At 37.3% G+C, this 19,416-nt stretch overlaps 1 protein-coding gene across 1 annotated transcript in view; it reads left to right on the top strand.

Moving 5' to 3' along the window:
* Positions 1 to 12,837, top strand: part of NEDD1 (NEDD1 gamma-tubulin ring complex targeting factor) — a 45,687-nt gene extending 32,850 nt beyond the window's left edge. The window contains exons 11-15 of the mRNA XM_068970860.1: positions 1,005 to 1,207; positions 2,257 to 2,410; positions 3,319 to 3,475; positions 10,539 to 10,605; positions 11,049 to 12,837. Of these exons, the coding sequence (XP_068826961.1) occupies positions 1,005 to 1,207; positions 2,257 to 2,410; positions 3,319 to 3,475; positions 10,539 to 10,605; positions 11,049 to 11,153 (686 nt within the window). The 3' untranslated portion in view covers positions 11,154 to 12,837. The remainder of the gene's footprint in view (positions 1 to 1,004; positions 1,208 to 2,256; positions 2,411 to 3,318; positions 3,476 to 10,538; positions 10,606 to 11,048) is intronic.
* The last annotated feature ends 6,579 nt before the right edge of the window (positions 12,838 to 19,416 follow it).

A 19,416-nucleotide genomic window follows, 5' to 3' on the forward strand; every position in this document is an offset into this window, starting at 1 on the left:
TCAGGTATCTCATGATGCTTTAACTAGGGTGTCATCAGGACTGCAGTCATCTCAGGGTATGACTGGGCAAGAATCTGCTTCCAAATTCATTCATGTGGTTGTTGGCTAAAGATATCAGTCCTTACTCATGTGGGCAGCTGACAGCATAGCAGCTGACTTCACTCAGAGCTGGTGTGAGATGGAGAGGGCACTCAGGATGGAAGCTAAGGACTTCCCTAGTGGTCCAGTGGTTAAGAATCTGCCTGCCAATGCAGGGGACAAAGGTTTGATCCCTGGTCCAAGAAGATTGCACATACCATGGAGCATCTAAGCCCGTGTACCACAACTACTGAAGCCCATGCCTTAGGGCCTGTCTGTATGCCTCAATACGAAAAGCCACTGCAGTGAGAAGCACATGTGCAGTAATGAAGACCCAGCACAGCCCAAAGTAAATAAATATTTTTTAAAAGATGGAAGCCACAGTGTGTTTGTAACTTAATCTTGGAAGTGAGATCCACCACTTTTGCTATATGCTCTTTGTTAGAAGCAAGTTCCTAGGTCCAACCCACATTCTAAGGGAGGTGTTTATATGAGGCTGTCGATCCTTGGGAGGAGGCAGGGATCTTGAGGAGCCATCTTAGAGGCTGTCTACCAAGATCCACCACAGATACATACCAAATTGACAGTTTTATCAAAAAATTTTATTGACTAAAACAGTCATCATGCTTTGCTGTTTTCATCATATCTTCACATACAGTATCTCTTTTATACCTCATCATGTAGGGCAGTGGGTATCATCATTCATACTTATAGATCACCTAAACAGTCACAAAGAGTTTTACAACTTTTACCCCAAAAACTCAAATGAAGTAAGGGGTAGAGCTGACAAGTGAACTTGTCTTTTGAATCCAGATCCCATGTCTTCCTACTGTATTAACATATCTATTATGTTAAGTGCTTTTCTTAAATATCCAAGACTGGGGGACAGTCCATGTAAGTGCTGGCTTTTTTCTTTTCTTTTTCAGGCCTTGACTTTCTACCACAGTTGAACTCAGTGTTTCCTCCAAGAAAAAATCCAGTAGTTTCAAGCACTTCAGTATTGCATTCTAGTCCTCTTAATGTCTTTATGGGGTCTCCTGGGAAAGAAGAAAATGAAAATCATGATCTGACAGCTGAATCTAAGAAAATGTATCTGGGAAAACAGGAATCTAAAGACTCCTTCAAGCAGGTATCTGCCTGTAAATGATATTGAACTCACTGCATGTGTTTATTACTGGCAAGTATAATGCATCTCATCACTAGAAAGCAGGCAGCTGCCACTGGATATATCCTAATTATTGACAGTGCTGTGCACTTACTAGGTGGAAAATATTCTTAAATCTTGATGTCACATGTTAAAAACTGAAGAACACTTTTGAAATCTGTCTTTGGATATGTTGGAGGTAACAGCAGGTATAATCTTACACTGTTTTTTCCCTAAGACAAGATACTTGATTTAACTGTAAGAATATTTTATCCCTGAATTCTCTTAGAATGTATTTCCATTGCAGCACAAAGCACCAAATTGGTGCTTTTACCCTAAGTCTTAAAGCAAGTCGATGGTGCTGAGAATGTGACTCATCATCATTACCTTCTGCTGTAATCTAGTAGGGTCTGTTGTTTAGTATGTCTGTTTTCATATTTATCTTTTAGAATGGTATTGAGAAGATACTTAAGAAATATGAAAATCTTTTGACTGACTTTTCAAATATTCCTGACTAGTTGTCCCATGAGAGTTTGGGGATTTATTTTTTATTTATTTTTTGGCCTGTGATTGCCATCTTAAATGATATTCAACAGCGGATTCTTAGTAAATAAGCTTTTCCTTGTCATCATCAGAATCATCAAAATTGTTTTTGACCAGTAAAGTTAGTTATTTTGCCATGGTCCTAGCAACATTTTCTTTTCTCCTTCAAGATTCCTTTCTATTCTTCCTTTTTCTGACCCTATTTACTGGGGAAAAATAGAGAAAAGTAGATACAAATTATATGGGTAATATGGATAAAACCAGAATTTTTTTAACTTTTATATTGGGGTATAGCCAATTAACAAACAATGTGATAGTTTTAGGTGAACAGCAAAGGGATTCAGCTGTACATATACGTGTATCCATTCTCCCCCAAACTCCCCTCCCATCCAGGCTGCCATATAACATTGAACAGAGTTCCGTGTGCTTTACAGTAGGTCCTTTGGATAAAACCAGAATTTATATATTAATTATTTATTTTAAATGTGAAGTTTGCAAAGTTGATCTCCGGTGCTGAAACTGGAAATCTAAATGCCTCTCCATCATCTAACCAAACAAGAAGCCCTGAGAAATTTGAAAAGCCAGAAAAAGAAATTGAAGCCCAGTTAATAAATGAACCTCCAGGCAATGGATCCTCAACTCCAAGTAAGAACATAAAACTTCTGATGTTTAAGTGTTAAGTTGAAAACTCCCATTATTTAACTTGTAAAGGATAAATTGACAGTCAGTGATCACAGATGAAAAAGTTAAAGGAATTTAAAATTTGTGACACTTCTCTAGTGTGTGACTCTCTTACTAGAAGACAATAAAACGAAAGGTTAAATTCAGCCACATTAACTTGGTATTCTTTGGGTATGAATTTCACTTTCAATCCAATATGTAAGTGTCTTGTCTACTGTGGTACAGATAGGAATATAATATAGGGTCATTAACTACCTGAAAATGTCTTTTTCTTTTTCCATATTAAAGTTCTGTCTGTATAGAGTTCATGGCAGAGACCCTAAAAACTTGGTCACATTTAAAGCAATATTAGGTTTAGCAATAGGAGTTATCTATACAAAAGAACTCTTTGTATAGAAGGAGCTCTTTTATATAGATATCTGTATTTTGAGGTTTCTGTGGATATATTGCATTAGCTTAAACTCTAGGGCTTTGCCTGAGAACTACTTTACTCCTGTGTCCCTTCTGTTTGTTTCTAATAGTCTTGGTTTATCCAGCAGCTGGTCACATTCATTTTTTGTAAGAGAAAATGGTTCAGAGATCCTTTAAGACTTAATTCCTCTGTCAGATGTTATTACATTAGACAGTTGGCAATTTATATATATATATATATGAATGACTATTAGAAATAATGTCATAGAAAGTTTCCAAGACTTGTATTCCAGACAGTGAATTTTTCTAAATGTCATAGGAGCACTGTTTTTTTTTTTTTTTTTGGTGGGGAGGGGAGGTTGCCAGTTTTTCAGGCTTTCTCATGCTGAATCATATTTAGAAGTATTTGATGTCTCTTAGTCCAAGCTGACTATTAATATTTTCTCAAATTTTTATTTCAGATCCGAAGATAGCATCCTCTGTCACTGCTGGAGTTGCTAGTTCACTATCAGAAAAAATCGTTGATACCATTGGAAATAGTCGGCCAAATGCACCGTTGTCATCTGTTCAGATCCGTTTTATTCAGAACATGATACAGGAAACCCTGGATGACTTTAGGTAATTGGGAAATTACTCTTTCTGTGTAGACTTTGACTAGCTTATTTTTGTTAGGTGTAAAACCGTACCTATGAGTAATGGTGGTGGTGACTACTTTTGCATAGGTTCTGGGACATGTAAAAACGTAGAAGACACGATGGGTTTTGTGAATCTTTAAGTGCCGAGTTTATTTTATACCAGCCAAGGAAAGGCACGTTTCCCTGGGGCAGTTATCAGAGGACTTGACAGTGTGGCGGCTGGCTGCCACTGTGGATTTTTTTATCATTAAAATGTGGGCAGATTCTGATGGGCTCAAATGGGATTCCTACAGTATTCATAGACCGCCTGTTAACTATGCTATGTGCAGTAATGTGGTAGAGAAAGACATTTTTAAAGGAATTTTGAATATTTTCAAATAGAATGTGTCAGAATATACCTGGTGGCTCAGATGGTAAACAATCTGACCCCAGCACAGGAGACCTAGGTTCCATCACTGGATCAGGAAGAACCCCTGGAGAAGGGAACGGCTACCCACTCCAGTATTCTTGCCTAGAGAATTTCATGGATGGAAGAGCCTGGGGGGCTACAGTTGATGGGATCGCAGAGAGTTGGACTCAACTGAGCAAATAACACACACACAGAATATTAACACATAATTTTAAAAAGTTCTTGCCTGGATCTGCCCTTGTCTTCTCATTCTGAATTTTGAACATTGTAAGAATGTTCTAGAATGTTGGTTCCTTTTACCTGTGTTCTCAATATATTTTGAAAGCTCTTTTCAATTATCAGAATCTTTTTGCGTTTTTTTTTCCCTTTCTGACCTTTACTTAGTACTCTTGCTCAGATTTGGGATATCATGAGCAAGAATGTTGGACAAGATGTGTAGTTTTTGTTGTTACATGTTTCTTTTTAATGTTAAAAATGTTTTAAAAAAATTTAAATGTTAAATATATTTTTAAAGAAAAATAATCAATTTGACTTTTTAAATTAATTAATTAAAATGGGAGGATAATTACTTTATAGTATCATGGTGGTTTTTGCCATACATCAACATGAGTCCCGGAGAAGGAAATGGCAACCCACTCCAGTACTCTTATGTAGAGAATTCCGTGGACAGAGGAGCCTGGTGGGCTGCTGTCCGTGGGGTCACACAGAGTTGGACACAACTGAGGCGACTAAGCATGGATGCATACATTGGAGACAACTCACTCCAGTGTTCTTGCCTGGAGAATCCCAGGGATGGGGGTGCCTGGTGGGCTGCCGTCTATGGGGTCACACAGAGTCGGACACGACTGAAGTGACTTAGCAGCAACAGCAGCAGCAACATGAATCAGTCACGGGTGCACATGTGTCCCCCCGTCCTGAACCCCCCTCCACCTCCCTCCCTACCGCATCCCTCTGGGTTGTCCCAGATCACTGGCTTTGAGTGCCCTGCTTCATGCATCAAACTTGCACTGGTCATCTGTTTTACATATGGTACTATACATGTTTCAGTGGTATTCTCTCAAATCATCCCATCCTCGCCTTCTCCCACATAGTCCAAAAGTCTGTTCTTTATATCTGTGTCTCTTTTGTTGTCTTGCACATAGGGTCGTGGTTACAGTCTTTCTAAATTCCACATATATGTGTTAATATACTTTATTGGTGTTTCTCTTTCTGCTTCACTCTGTATAATAGGCTCCAGTTTCATCTACCTCATCAGAATGGACTTAAATGCGTTCCTTTTTATAGCTGAGTAATATTCCATTGTGTACCCACAGCTTCCTTATCCTTTCATCTGCCGATGGACATCTGGGTTGCTTCCATGTCCTGGCTATTGTAAACAGTGCTGCGATGACCATTGGGGTACATGTGTCTCTTTCAATTCTGGTTTCCTCGGTGTGTATGCCTAGCAGTGGGATTGCTGGGTTGTATGGCAGTTCTGTTTCCAGTTTTTTTAAGGAAATCTCCACATTGTTCTCCATAGTGGCTGTACTAATTTGCATTCCCTCCAACAGTGTAAGAGGGTTCCCTTTTCTCCACACCCTCTCCAGTATTTATTGTTTGTAGACTTTGATAGCGGCCATTCTGACTGGCGTGAGATGATACATCATTGTGGTTTTGATTTGCGTTTCCCTGATAATGAATGATGTTGAGCATCTTTTCATGTGTTTATTAGCCATCTGTATGTCTTCTTTGGAGAAATGTCTATGTAGTTCTTTTGCCCACTTTTTGATTGGGTTGTTCATTTTCTGACATCATTTTGACATTTATAATGTGCCTCATATGTATTGGTACTGAGGATACAAAAACAGGTGATCTGCCCACAAAGACTTTATAGTTTAATTAAGATAGGTATAGTGTGTCCTGCTATGATGTGTTTTTCTTTGATGTGAAGTAACTCATTTGTAAATAGAGCAGCGAAGATAGTATAATGAGGAAGTTTTCTTGTTTCGTGTAACAGCTGTCAAAACAAAGAATATGAACACAGGTAAAGGGTGCAAGCCACCTATCTATGTCCATCTCTTTCTCTTCTCTTCCTCTTAACTTGATTTGGCTATATGCTATGTGTTAGGAAGTGCTTATTTTGTGATTTTTTTCCCCCCATCTTTGGGCATTTTATTTTTGCCTTCATGCTTGAGAGCCTCAGTCCTTTCTCTTATCTTCTTTCCCCTTTTATCAGGTAACCCTCACTTTTTTTAGGGTAAAATCTTTGATTATGCAATATTTAAGCTGTGCTAGTATTTTTATTAGGATTTAATTGTTTCTGTTAGCACTCTGGTTGCAAAGTTTATATAGATTTTGAGTGATCTTCCAGAGTTCATTTCCTTTAAATTCTGTTATTTCTTTTTTTTTTCTATGTCAGTGTTATGGTAAGAATACTTACTATGAGATCTACTACTCTCTTGGAACTTCAAGTGTATAGTATAATAGTATTGTTAACTGCAGACACAATGTTGCACAGCAGGCCTCTTGAACTTACTCATTTTGTGTAACTGAAATTTTCTATTCCTCAATTAGCATCTTCCTGTTTCCCCTTCTCCCCAGCCCCAACACCCACAATCCTGTTCCTTGTTCCATGAGTTTTATTAGATATCTCATGACTATTTTATTAGATATCTCATGCAAACAGGATTATGCAGTATTTGTGTTTCTGTGTCTGGCTTATTTCACTTAGCATTGTGTCCTCCAGGTTTGTGCGTGTTGTCACCATGTCACAATTTCTTTCTGTTTTAAGGCTGAATAATATTCCATTATATGCACATACCACATTTTAAAAAATCTTGTCCTATTATTTTCCATACATAGTTTTTAAAAATATGAGCTATTTCAGGAATGTGTTTATAGGGAAAAAATATCAGAATTGTCTGGATACAGCTGTAATATAATGTGGAACAAAGCAGTGCTGCAAACACAGAAAGGGAGCAGGTACACTGGGGCAAATTTAGAAAGAAATCACTGTCCTGCCTTCAGCTTTCAGCTTGCATTTTGTGCCTGTACCTAGGGAGTGAGGGCGGCTATGGGCCCCTCTCCACTCTTCTTCCCCTCCATCACCCATAGGCAGCCTCTGCTTAGAAACCCCGTGAGGACCCGGAATGACTCAGAGGATTTCTGTAAATTCGGCTGCTCTTACTTCAGCCTTTAGTAGGTCTTGCCAGCCAGACCTTACTTAGAACAAGCTACAGATGGGGCTCTCTGCTAGCTGTTCGCCCTCAGCCTGGAGGCTGCCTTTTCCGTGAGGGCCTTCATGCTTCAGGGAGGTTACTCAGCAGTTCTCCTCTGCTGCCCTAAGTCTTCACCAGGCTCTGTGCATCTGTGCCCCAGGGGCGCTCTCTCTGAGCCCTCCTGCTTTGACCCTAATTTTTACAGAGCATTCAGTGAAGGCCTGTGGTGAAAAGTTGTTGAGTGAATGGAGACTTTACATTTGGCTGGGACTCCTTGGAATTCTAAGCTTGTGGCAGTCTTCACTTGGCCTTTAAAAATCTAGAAGTGTCATCTAGTTCTTACTCTGTCAGTGGCAGCTTTCTTTCCTCACTGCTCCTGTCAAGGATGAAAACAACTGTGGCTCTCTCTTCTTCTGGAGGGACTCACCATTTTCTGGATTTAAATTCACTTAGATTTCTTTGTACTCTCAAAGTTGAATTTATTTTCAGATGTCTGATTATATAGGTTGTCTGGCTTGTGCTCATTGTTAGAGTTGGAGAGCTTACATCCTAAGCAGAAGCCTGCAGGTTTGCTTCTGTTGTCTTTCAAGATTTAAGTTTCCTCTGGCAAGCAAATCACTTCCGGGTTTTTAGTTTGTTTCTGGTTTTTTATCTTGGTGGGTCCTGAACTTTAACCTATAATTCTAAAGCATCACAAGGCCTCCCAAATCCTTTTCTCCTCTTTAGCGGCCACTTTATGTTTGGTTTCCTGCCACCTAACCTCAGTACAGGCACAGCTTAGGCGTCAAAGATGTCTTGAGGGGAAATTGCACAGTTTCAGGTTTACTTTCTACTTGGTACCCCCTTCCCAGAAACCTTGCAGCTCTGGCTGCCTTGGGAGTTCTGAGTTCTAATACTCCCCAACCCAGTGAGACTGTCTCAGACTCTGGGCCGTTGCTTTCCTCCCCGTCTCTTTTCCCGTACTGTGGAATCAGCTCACCACCAAGAGGTGAACAGAGGTAGCTGTGAAGCTTACCTAGTAGATCCCCTTGTTTACAAGACTGTAGCACTACCAGCCCTGGCTACCTTAGTGGTTCTATGATGCCTTCACTTCTTGTTTTTGTTTCTTTGTATTTTTAATACAGCGTTTGTCATAGTTGAAAACAGAAGAGAAACTTTAAAAAGTACTTGTAATTGTTGCAATAGAAAAAATAAGATACTTGGGAATAAATCTAAAGATGGTAAAGATCTGTGTAGAAAAACATTTAAAAATGTATTAGAAAGCACTAACAAATACATGGGAAGATATGGTGAAGCTATCAGTTCTTTTAAATGGGTCTACAAGGTTGAACACAATTCCAGTCAAATCCCAACTGGATTTTTTGGAAGGAGATGATGAGATAATTCCAAAATGTGTATGAAAAATGGAAGATCTGGGAATAACCAAGGGACCAGAGAAGAATAAGGTTGAAAGGGACTAGTTTGTCAGATAGATAAGCTATAATTAAAATAGTGTAGAATTAGCACAGAGTGGACAGATTTTGCAAAGGAATCAAATGTATCCCAAAGAAGCATATGTGTATCCCATATAATGTATCCCATATATACATATATGTGGAAATGTGATATATCACAGAGGGAATGTATAGATCCCTGTTCCATGTTATTTAAAAAATCAGTTCCGTACAGAGTAAAAGTTTAAATAGAAATGGAAAAAGTTTAGGCATTGTAGAAGAATTTATATATGACTTCAGGTTTAGAAAGTTACTTAAATATAAGAGGGTACATTACCTATAAAAATAGATTGGTAAATTTACATTAATATTAGGTTAGTACTTTGAGAATGTCAGTAGTAAGTGTTCATCCAGGACACCATTAATATAATGAAAAGACAAAAGATATTTGCAGTACTCATATAACCAATAGAGGATTAGATTATGTAAAGAACTGTTATGAATAATTTCTTTTAAGATATTCAATAGAACAATAGTTTAAAAACACAGACAAGCATTTCACTGAAGAATAGTATATGAACATAGGGAAAGCTGCTCAGCCCTGCAAATTAACCAGAGAACTGAAAATGGAATTGGTTACCGTTTCACACCCAGTAGATGGAAACACATTTGTAAAAAGTCTGGCAACACCAAGTCTTGGTGGGGATGTAGAGCTAGAGGAACTCTTTTTATTCTGATGATGAGCATGTCCATTAATACTACAACTTCGGAAAATAATTTCTATTATTTTGTAAGTTTGAACAGTGTACCTTTCGATCATACCTGTGACTCAGCACATCTTGGATATATTATCTACAGAAATTGGCACATGTGGGTTGGAAGACATATACATTATTGTTACAACATTTTAATAATAAACACTTAAAAAACAGTTCAATTTGACAGAAGAATGTACACTAGTACAGATCAATGAATTATAGATAAATAGAATATGACCTTGAAAACATGGATTATTTTTAACTGTATACTACTCAAGGCTACATAGGATATGGTACCCTTTTTGTAATGCTCAAAAGCAAGCATAACAAAAATACATTGACTACAGATTATATGTTATGCAAAAATATATAAATACATATATACTTTTTAGAAAACATTTCTTTGCTCAAACAAATTCCAGAGAGTAGTGACTTCTTTCTTGGGCTTCTCTCAAGAGTTAAGTGAGGAGCACCACAGGAAGCTTGTGTGATTTTCATTATGTTCTAGCCCATAATTTCTGTGGCAGGTGACACACAGATATTCCTTTTATTGTTACATTTCATAATTTTTATGTCTTCTCTTTCTTTTTGGCCATGCAACATGGCTTGTGGGATCTTAGTTCCTAAACCAGGGATTGAACCCTAGCCATGGAACTGAAAGCCCAGAGTCCTAACCACCGGGCCACCTGGGAGTTCCCACTGTTACGGTTTTGCAGGCATGACTTAATTGCATTTTACTGAGTAAACCTCTGTTATAAATAGGCTCTTTGCATTATGCTGGAAGTTTTTTTTTTTTTTTAATAGCTTAAACGTTGATAATAGTTAAACATTGTAACCTAGAGCATTGTCTGTATTTCATTGTAATATAAACCTATATATTTTCCTTAATGATGATTTCTATATTAAGGAATGTAGTGTAATGGGAGTTCCGGAGGTAGACAGCTGGGTTTATATCCTAGCTCTAACATATACTAGTTGTGTGACTTTGGTTGAGTTACAACTTCTCTGTGATTCAGTTACATGTGTAAAATAGAGGTAGTAATTCTAAGATTAAATGAGTTCTTACATCTGAAGTAGAAGACACAGAGCCTAGCACATAGTAAATAAATACTAGGTGCGGTGGTATTTTTACTATTATAATAATTGTTAATAGTAACATGAAATAATAAGAGTATAGTCATTTTCTTGAGTGATTCTAGAATTGGTAAAACTGTTCTAATTCTAATAAATATTATATGTTTTCCCCTAGAGAAGCATGCCATAGGGACATTGTGAATTTGCAAGTGGAGATGATTAAACAGTTTCATATGCAATTGGTATGTATTGACATGTTTTATTGTAAGTGAGCATAGCTGTGGATCTAAAAAGTCCATGAAAGGGTGACGTATTCTTACTTAGTTATATCTAATTGCTAAGAAATAAAAGAGCGTTTTAGAAATTTAGTAAATAAAATAGATTTTAGCTAGTCACCCTTCTTTATAACCTATGATAGTTAAGGCTACTTTTTTCACAGCTTTTTTTTTTTTTGGCAGTAAGTAAACAAAAACCTTTCCAAATGTGGAAATGTAAACTTTCCAAATATGTAAATTTTACCAGTGCTCTTTCATTTATATTAGCAAAGTAGTAAGGGTGGTTAAATTGAAAAAAAAATTACTCAGTTAACTGAACATGAGAAAAATGATAGCTGAAAATGTGTAAAACAATGTCAAATAAATGTGAAATGCCAGTAATTAAAAAAAATTTTTTCCCCCTTTTCTAGAATGAAATGCACTCTTTGTTGGAAAGATACTCAGTGAATGAAGGTTTAGTGGCAGAAATTGAAAGACTACGAGAAGAAAACAAAAGACTGCGGGCACACTTTTGAAATTTCAGTGAATACTTTGATGTTTTGTAATTTGGGAAGGTTCTGACAACACAGAACTACATGAAATCAGTATTGTTTTCATAACCTCTGGGAAAAAAAATGTTTTTCAGTCAAAGGGTGATGGGATTTTATACCAATCACTATTTCATCTTTTCTGTCAAATATATTTATATTTTTATATTAAAAACTGTACACTATGTCGTCCACCTAAAAGGAAAGCCAACAGAATCTTTATTTTATGAAAGCTTTAGCTATACACTAAGTGCCCTTTTTCATGAAAAAATTGTGCAAAAAAATAGGTTATGTATGTTTTTTAATCATCCTTTCTAAACAATATTTTTGGTTGACAGTTGCCGTCCAAATTTTTTTGGATGTTTAATGATTAAAGAGTTTGATATACCTTCTATTTTTATGGAGAAAGTAAGTTTAATTGGTGTTTTGTGTTTCTAAGCAATTGACTAATAAAACACAAAGTTGGTTAGTAATTATTTTGTTAACTTGGTGAAGTCAAGTATAACTATTATTTATTACTTCTACATTTGATAAGAAAATTTTCAGATTTTGAATTGCACAGATCACATTCTATCTATTGCATTATTCTTTTATACTTCTAACTAATCTCTACTCTGGTTGATGTTTTATAGTTAATTTTACCTAAGAAAACTTTTAAGAGTTTATAAGACTCAACCAGAACTGCGTATCTGCTGATTATTTCATTAATTAACAGCATAAAATTTATACTATAATGTTTCAGTCAATATAATTCCACTTAATAATTAGTGAAAATTTCATATTATACTAAGTATTACAGTATTAGTCCATTTTTTCTCCTCCTAAATGAGGTATGGTTTATTTTGTTCTGTGGTTTATATCATTAACTTCCTTTAATTCTTTTTTGTGCTGTGTGTAATACTTTTATATTATTGACCCGCTATAAAATAAAAAAAAATTTTTAAAAACAGGAAGGTTAATTGTCAAAAGAATATACACCTCTGACAATATGTGAATGTTAACATGCTGTGATCTACATTTTTAGTGGTATAAGATTAAGAGGGCAGCTGGCTTATTTACCTCTTGTAGTCTCTTGTCCCAGAGATTTAAACTATACCTTGTATATAGCACTCCTGCTCAATTTTAACTTTTGAGATGAAAGTATTTACTAAACTAAAAAAGAAGTCTAGCTGGATTACTAACTTTTTCCTTCCAGGTGATGAAAGATTTTAAGGATACATTTAGTAAGTGTAAAATACTAATAATTATTTCAAGAAATAAATTAATTTGTCTTAGTGGAATACGTTTGTATTAAAGCATAAGGGAGCTTCCCAGGTGGCACCAGTGGTAAAGAACCCACCTCCCAGTATAGGAGACATGAGACCCAGGTTCAGTCCATGAGGCAGGAAGATCCCCTGGAGGAGGGCATGGCAACCCACTGCAGTATTCTTGCCTGGAGAATCCCATGGACAGAGGAGTCTGGTTGACGGCAATCCATAGGGTCACAGAGAGTTGGAGACACTGAAGTGACTTAGCACACAAAGCATAAAGGGATGCTAATATAATCTTTTTTTCCTGACAGGTAATGAAAGCATTATGGCTTGTAACAAGTTTTGTCACATATCATTATCAAACAGATTTAGAAGACATAAAAATGTGTTTTGCATTATCCGTTAGTATTTGCCTGTTGCCTTTTTCTATAAATGCACATAATGTATATTAAAAGAAGTTAGATAAATAAAAAATTTTGGTAACCTTATGCATATAGATGAAACATTTTTTGTCATGGAATTTAAAAGCTAAATAAGTAAAAAAAAGTTAAATTTTAAATGGTAAAAATGGGAAATCAGAAGTTGAATTTTAGCCTCTAGCCAAAATAGAATAATAGGAGATTAGATTTATACAATGCAACTAAATTTTAAAAAGACACAAAATACTTGAAATAGTTTTCAAATACTGAATTTTTAAAAATAAACTCAACTTGGAATTCTTTACCTAGAGAAAATATCTTTAAAAGTGAAAATTAAAACTTCTTCAGACCTAGAAAGGTTCAAAGAATTGATCACAAGCTAACTTTTGCCCTACAGGAAACATTAAAAGTACCAGATAGAAATCTGCTTCTATGCAAAGGAGTGAAGAGCAACAAAAATGGTAAATATGTGAACAAATATAAGGCCTTTTTCGCCCCTTATTTTAAATTATCTTCAAAGGGTAGCGGACTATGTAAAACAAAAATAATAACAATGAATTATGTGGTTAACATATGTAAAGTGAAATGTCTGACAAGAGTATCTATCTTCAAGGGTGGGAGGAGGGAAGTGAAAGTACTCTACCCTGAGGTTCTTTAACTGTGAAGCAGAGTACTACCTGAAAGTAGGATGCTGCAAGCTCAAAGTGTGCACTGTAAACCCCAAAGTAAGCACAAAAGAAAACCAGTTCTAGTTAGTAAATCAACAAAGATGGTAAAATGTAGCCGTTAAAAAAATCCAAAAGAAGCAAAGAAAAGAACAAGGGGCAAAGAATAAATGGGACAATAGAAAATAAACAGTAAAATGGTAGATTTAAGCAGCAATATCCGGGATTGAATTTTTTTATCCAGCTGTATACTAAATCGATGAAATCCACTTTAAATATGAAGATACAAATAGTTTAAATTTAAAAAGTTGGAGTAAATTAGTACATATACTGAACTGAATAGAAATGAAAGCAAATTATCATATTTTGTGGGAATCAGCTAAAGCAGTACTTACAGGGAAATTTATATCATTAAATATCTGTATTAGAAAAGGAAAGGGCTCAATAGCTTCAGCTTCCACCTTAAGTTAGAAAAATAGCAAGTAAAAACCCCAAAGAAGCAAAAAGATTAGAGAATACAATGCAAAGCAAAACTCAACTGAGGAAATCAGTGAAAGTAAAAGCAAGTGCTTTGAGATCCAACCTTTAGCTAACCAGTTGAGAAACAAACAACCCTAAATTACCAGTATCAGGAATGAAAAAAGTGACATCACTACAGAGATGTGCTGCTGCTGCTGCTAAGTCGCTTCAGTCATTCGTGTCCAACTCTTTGCGACCCCATAGACGTTAGCCCACCAGGCTTCACTGTCCCTGGGAAGAACACTGGAGTAGGTTGCCATTTCCTTTTCCAGTGCACAAAAGTGAAAAGTGAAAGGGAGGTTGCTCAGTCGTGTCCGACTCTTCGCGACCCCATGGACTGCAGCCCACCAGGCTCCTCCATCCATGGAACTTTCCAGGGAAGAGTATTGGAGTGGGTTGCCATTGCCTTCTCCAACAGAGATGTGCTCAGTTCAGTTCAGTTCAGTCGCCCAGTCGTCTCCGACTCTTTGCGACCCCATGAATTGCAGCACGCCAGGCCTCCCTGTCCATCACCAACTCCAGGAGTTCACTCAGACTCACGTCCATTGAGTCAGTGATGCCATCCAGCCATCTCATACTCTGTCATCCCCTTCTCCTCCTGCCCCCAATCCCTCCCAGCATCAGAGTCTTTTCCAATGAGTCAACTCTTCACATGAGGTGTCCAAAGTACTGGAGTTTCAGCTTTAGCATCATTCCCTCCAAAGAAATCCCAGGGCTGATCTCCTTCAGAATGGACTGGTTGGATCTCCTTGCAGTCCAAGAGACTCTCAAGAGTCTTCTCCAACACCACAGTTCAAAAGCATCAATTCGTGCTACTTAGGTATAAATTTGATAAAAGTTATGTATGATCTGTACTCTGAATTCTACAAAACATTACTGAGAGAAGGTAAACCTAAGTAAATGATATGCCAGGTTCATAGACTGAAAGGCTCAACATTGTTAAATATCAGTTTTTCCCATATTGATTTTCCAATTCAATGTAATAATAAAAATTTTAGCAGAAACTATTTTTCTCCAGCTATGTTTAATTTAGCATTTACCTAATCTGGTAAGTATTTAATATCATCTGTTTTATTTTTCATCCTAGAATTTCCATTTTGTTATTTTTTATAGTTTCTTAATTCTCAGTTAAATCTCCTAATTACGCAAGTATATTGATTTTAGTTTTTCTTTTAATTTAAAATAAATGATTTTTTTGGTAAACTATACTGAAAACTAGAAAAAAGATGTGAAGTACATAACATATATGTATGTTTATCACTTAAAATTAATTTGAATTTATCTTGAGAAAAGAAGAACATTAAACAAATCAGTTAGTTTAAATCACATTAAGGATCATTTCAATAGATACAGAAAGGTATCTGATAAAAGTTATTAATGATTCATGGTAATCTTGTAAACTGAATAGAATAAATTTTCTTTATGCTGAGAAAATATATCAGAAACTGCAAATATTTTGTTTTCTTTTTTAACTGAGATATAGTTAATTTTTGATAGTATGTGTTTCAGGTGTGCAACAGTGATTCATAATTTTCAAAGATTATACTTCATTTATAGTTATAAAATATTAGTTATATTCCCTGTGCTATACAGTATTCCCTTGTAGCTTGTTTATTTTGTATATCAGTACAGTTCAGATCAGTCAGTCAGTCGTGTTCGACTCTTTGTGACCCCGTGGACTACAGCATGCCAGGCTTCCCTGTCCGTCACCAGCTCCCAAAACTTGCTCAAACTCTTGTCCATCAAGTCAGTGACGCCATCCAACCACCTCATCCTCTGTTGTCCCCTTCTCCTGCCTTCAATCTTTCCCAGCATCAGGGTCTTTTCCAGTGAGTCAGTTCTATGCATCAGGTGGCCAAAGTATTGGAGTTTCAGCTTCAGCATCAGTCGTTCCAATGAATATTCAGGACTGATTTCCTTTAGCATTGAATGGTTTGATCTTGCAGTCCGAGGGATTTTCAAAGAGTCTTCTCCAACACCACAGTTCAAAAGCATCAATTCTTTGGTGCTCAGCTTTCTTTGTAGTCCAGCTCTCACATCCATATATGACTACTGGAAAAACCATAGCTTTAACTAGACGGACCTTTGTCAGCAAAGTAATGTCTCTGCTTTTTAATATGCTGTCTAGATTGGTCATAACTTTTCTTCCAAGGAGTAAAGGTCTTTTAATTTCATGGCTGTAGTCACCATCTGCAGTGATTTTCAGTTCAGTTCAGTTCAGTCGCTCAGTTGTGTCCGACTCTTTGTGACCCCATTAATCGCAGCACGCCAGGCCTCCCTGTCCATCACCATCTCCCAGAGTTCACTCAAACTCACATCCATTGAGTCGGTGATGCCATCCAGCCATCTCATCCTCTGTCGTCCCCTTTTCCTTCTGCCCCCAATCCCTCCCAGCATCAGAGTCTTTTCCAATGAGTCAACTCTTCACATGAGGTGTCCAAAGTACTGGAGTTTCAGCTTTAGCATCATTCCCTCCAAAGAAATCCCAGGGCTGATCTCCTTCAGAATGGACTGGTTGGATCTCCTTGCAGTCCAAGGGACTCTCAAGAGTCTTCTCCAACACCACAGTTCAAAAGCTTCAGTTCTTCGGCACTCAGCTTTCTTCACAGTCCAACTCTCGCATTCACACATGACCACTGGAAAAACCATAGCCTGGACTAAATGGACCTTTGTTGGCAAAGTAATGTGTCTGCTTTTCAATATGCTATCTAGGTTGGTCATAAGCCCCCCCAAATAAAGTCAGCCACTGTTTCCATTGTTTCCCCATCTATTTGTCATGAAGTGAAGGGACTGGATGCCATGATCTTAGTTTTTTGAATGTTGAGTTTTAAGCCAGCTTTTACACTCTCCTCTTTGACTTTCATCAAGAGCCTCTTCAGTTCTTCGCTTTCTTCCATAGGATGGTATCATCTGCTTATCTGAGGTTATTGATATTTCACCCGGTAATCCTGATTCCAGCTTGTGCTTCATCCAGCACAGCATTTCGCATGATGTATTCTGCATATAAGTTAAATAAGCCAGGTGACAATATACAGCCTTGATGTACTCCTTTCCCAACTTGGAACCAGTCTGTTTTTCCATGTCCAGTTGTAACTTGTTTTTGACCTGCATACAGATTTCTCAGGAGGCAGATCAGGTAGTCTGGTATTCTCATCTCTTGAGGAATTTTCCACAGTAAATAGCTGTTTGTAACTCTTAATCCCCTGTGCCTATCTTACTCCTCCCTTAGTTATTTGCAAGTCTGGGTCTGATATCCTGTGCTTTTGTTTCTATTTTACATTATTTCAGTTTCTGATCACATGGTGTCATCTGTTCTTCTTGAATGTTTCTTTATTGAGTGAGTGATTTCATAAAAAATTGTAGGGATTCTTTGAGTCTCAGAGCTATTAATTATTGTCTCTCTGAGAAGTTTTACCTCCACTGTAGCAAGCAGCCAAGTTAGGGGAATGAGCATGCCCATGGCACCTTAATGCAATCAGGGATTGAGGTGATTCCTAGTTGAGTTTAAGTTTTTGGTTTATTCTCATGTTAAAGGTTTAACCCTTCAGAGTTCCAAACAAACTCCTGGAGTTCAACAGGACTGTCCTACTTGGCAAGAAAAGAACTCCAATTTTTCTCTTTCCAAGTTCTGTTTCTTACCTTAAATCAGTAAGGTTTAGATGTATTAGTTTGCAGTGGAAGGTAACAAAATGCCAGACAAGTTAATACTGTAGATAATCACTGTATATTTCCAGTAAAGAATTACTTTATGTATTTAATGATCAAGTTCCACATACTTATCTTAACTGGAGCTCTTAAAGCCTACGGAGACAAAAAGATAAAGAGGTAGTCTGTTCAGAGTTAGATTATTTGTGGGAAAATCAAGGATGTAGCTATAGAAACTATAGTTAGAAGTGCTGAAAGAAAAAAAAATATTGGTAGACCAATAATTCCTAAAATGTGGTTTAGTGAGCCCTGAGAATTTCCAAGATCCTTTTGAGGGCCTGTGAGGTCAAAATTATTTTATTTTTGTAATGGTACTTAAGACATTGTCTTTTTCATTCTTATTTTCTCATGAGCATAAAGTGAAGTTTTCCAGTGTGGTTACATCACTGTCTTGACACCTAATCAAAGGGGTTCTTGTTTATTCTTGTAGTTTCTAGAATTTCCAAAAGTAGCTGTTTGGAATCTTCAATAATTTTTAATAGAACAAAAGATAGCTGATACTAAGAGAATTTAGGACCTGTGGTATGCCTTTTCAAGTGGTATAAAGGACACTTAAGAAGCTTAAAGGCATGGTCTCACATGAGTCTTATATGTACTTATTAATAATTAAATTTAGAGAGAGAGAAGCATGTCTGGAAAATAATTGTGGGTGGAAAATAATTTTGGATATGACTTTTGGTTCACTGAGTAGACTATATCAAATGTATAAACATTTACAAAGTGTTTTAAGTGGTGGATTCAGCAAAAGCACTGCTGCCAGAGTGAGGCTTTTCAAAACTATAAAAAATTATCTAACCCCTCAACTTTGTAATGCAGGAGGTAGGCTGAGAAAGTCACTCAAGTTGCCAAAATGACCTGTCTTCCGAAGCCCTTTTCAGAAATGATTGAAGTGAAGAAAAATGAAGTACATCTTGAGGAGCAGTCAGAAATGTGGGGAACAGTGGATTTGGGAGGCACCCCTAGGGGGCAGAACGGAGGTCTAATTAAGAAACATTTCCCATCCATAGAGCAACTTCAGCCCACTTGGATTTCAGAATTACTGTGGGTCAGTGACTGCTGGGAGTCTCTCATTCAAAAATAGGAGTGTTTATTGCAGTTATCCTGTCCTACTTTCTCTGCTTGTAGCTTTCTGTGTGTGTATACATCTCAGGAGTAGCTCAATCTTCTGTTTATTGTTCTCTAAACAAAGAGCAATGCATTGTTCTTATTATGATGAAACATATCTGAATATAGTATAGATTACATGCATGCTAAGTCACTTCATGTCCAGCTCTTTGCAACCCTATGGACCATAGCCCACCAGACTCCTCTGTTCATGGAATTCTCCAGGCAAAAATGCTGGAGTGGGTTGCCATGCCCTCCTCCAGGGGATCCTCCTAACCCAGGAATTCGAACCTCATCTCTTATGTCTCCTGCATTGGCAGGCGGGTTCTTTACCACTAGTGCCACCTGGGAAGAGCCTGCTGCTGCTGCTGCTAAGTCGCTTCAGTCGTGTCCGACTCTGTGCGACCCCATAGACGGCAGCCCATCAGGCTCCTCTGTCCCTGGGATCCTCCAGGCAAGAACACTGGAGTGGGTTGCCATTTCCTTCTCCAATGCATGAAAGTGAAAAGTGAAAGTGAAGCCAGCTGCTCAGTCGTGTCCGACTCTTAGCAACCCCAGGAACTGCAGCCTCCCAGGCTCCTCCATCCAT

This window comes from Capricornis sumatraensis, chromosome 4 (genome assembly GCF_032405125.1).
Source record: "Capricornis sumatraensis isolate serow.1 chromosome 4, serow.2, whole genome shotgun sequence".
Classification (NCBI taxonomy): domain Eukaryota; kingdom Metazoa; phylum Chordata; class Mammalia; order Artiodactyla; family Bovidae; genus Capricornis; species Capricornis sumatraensis.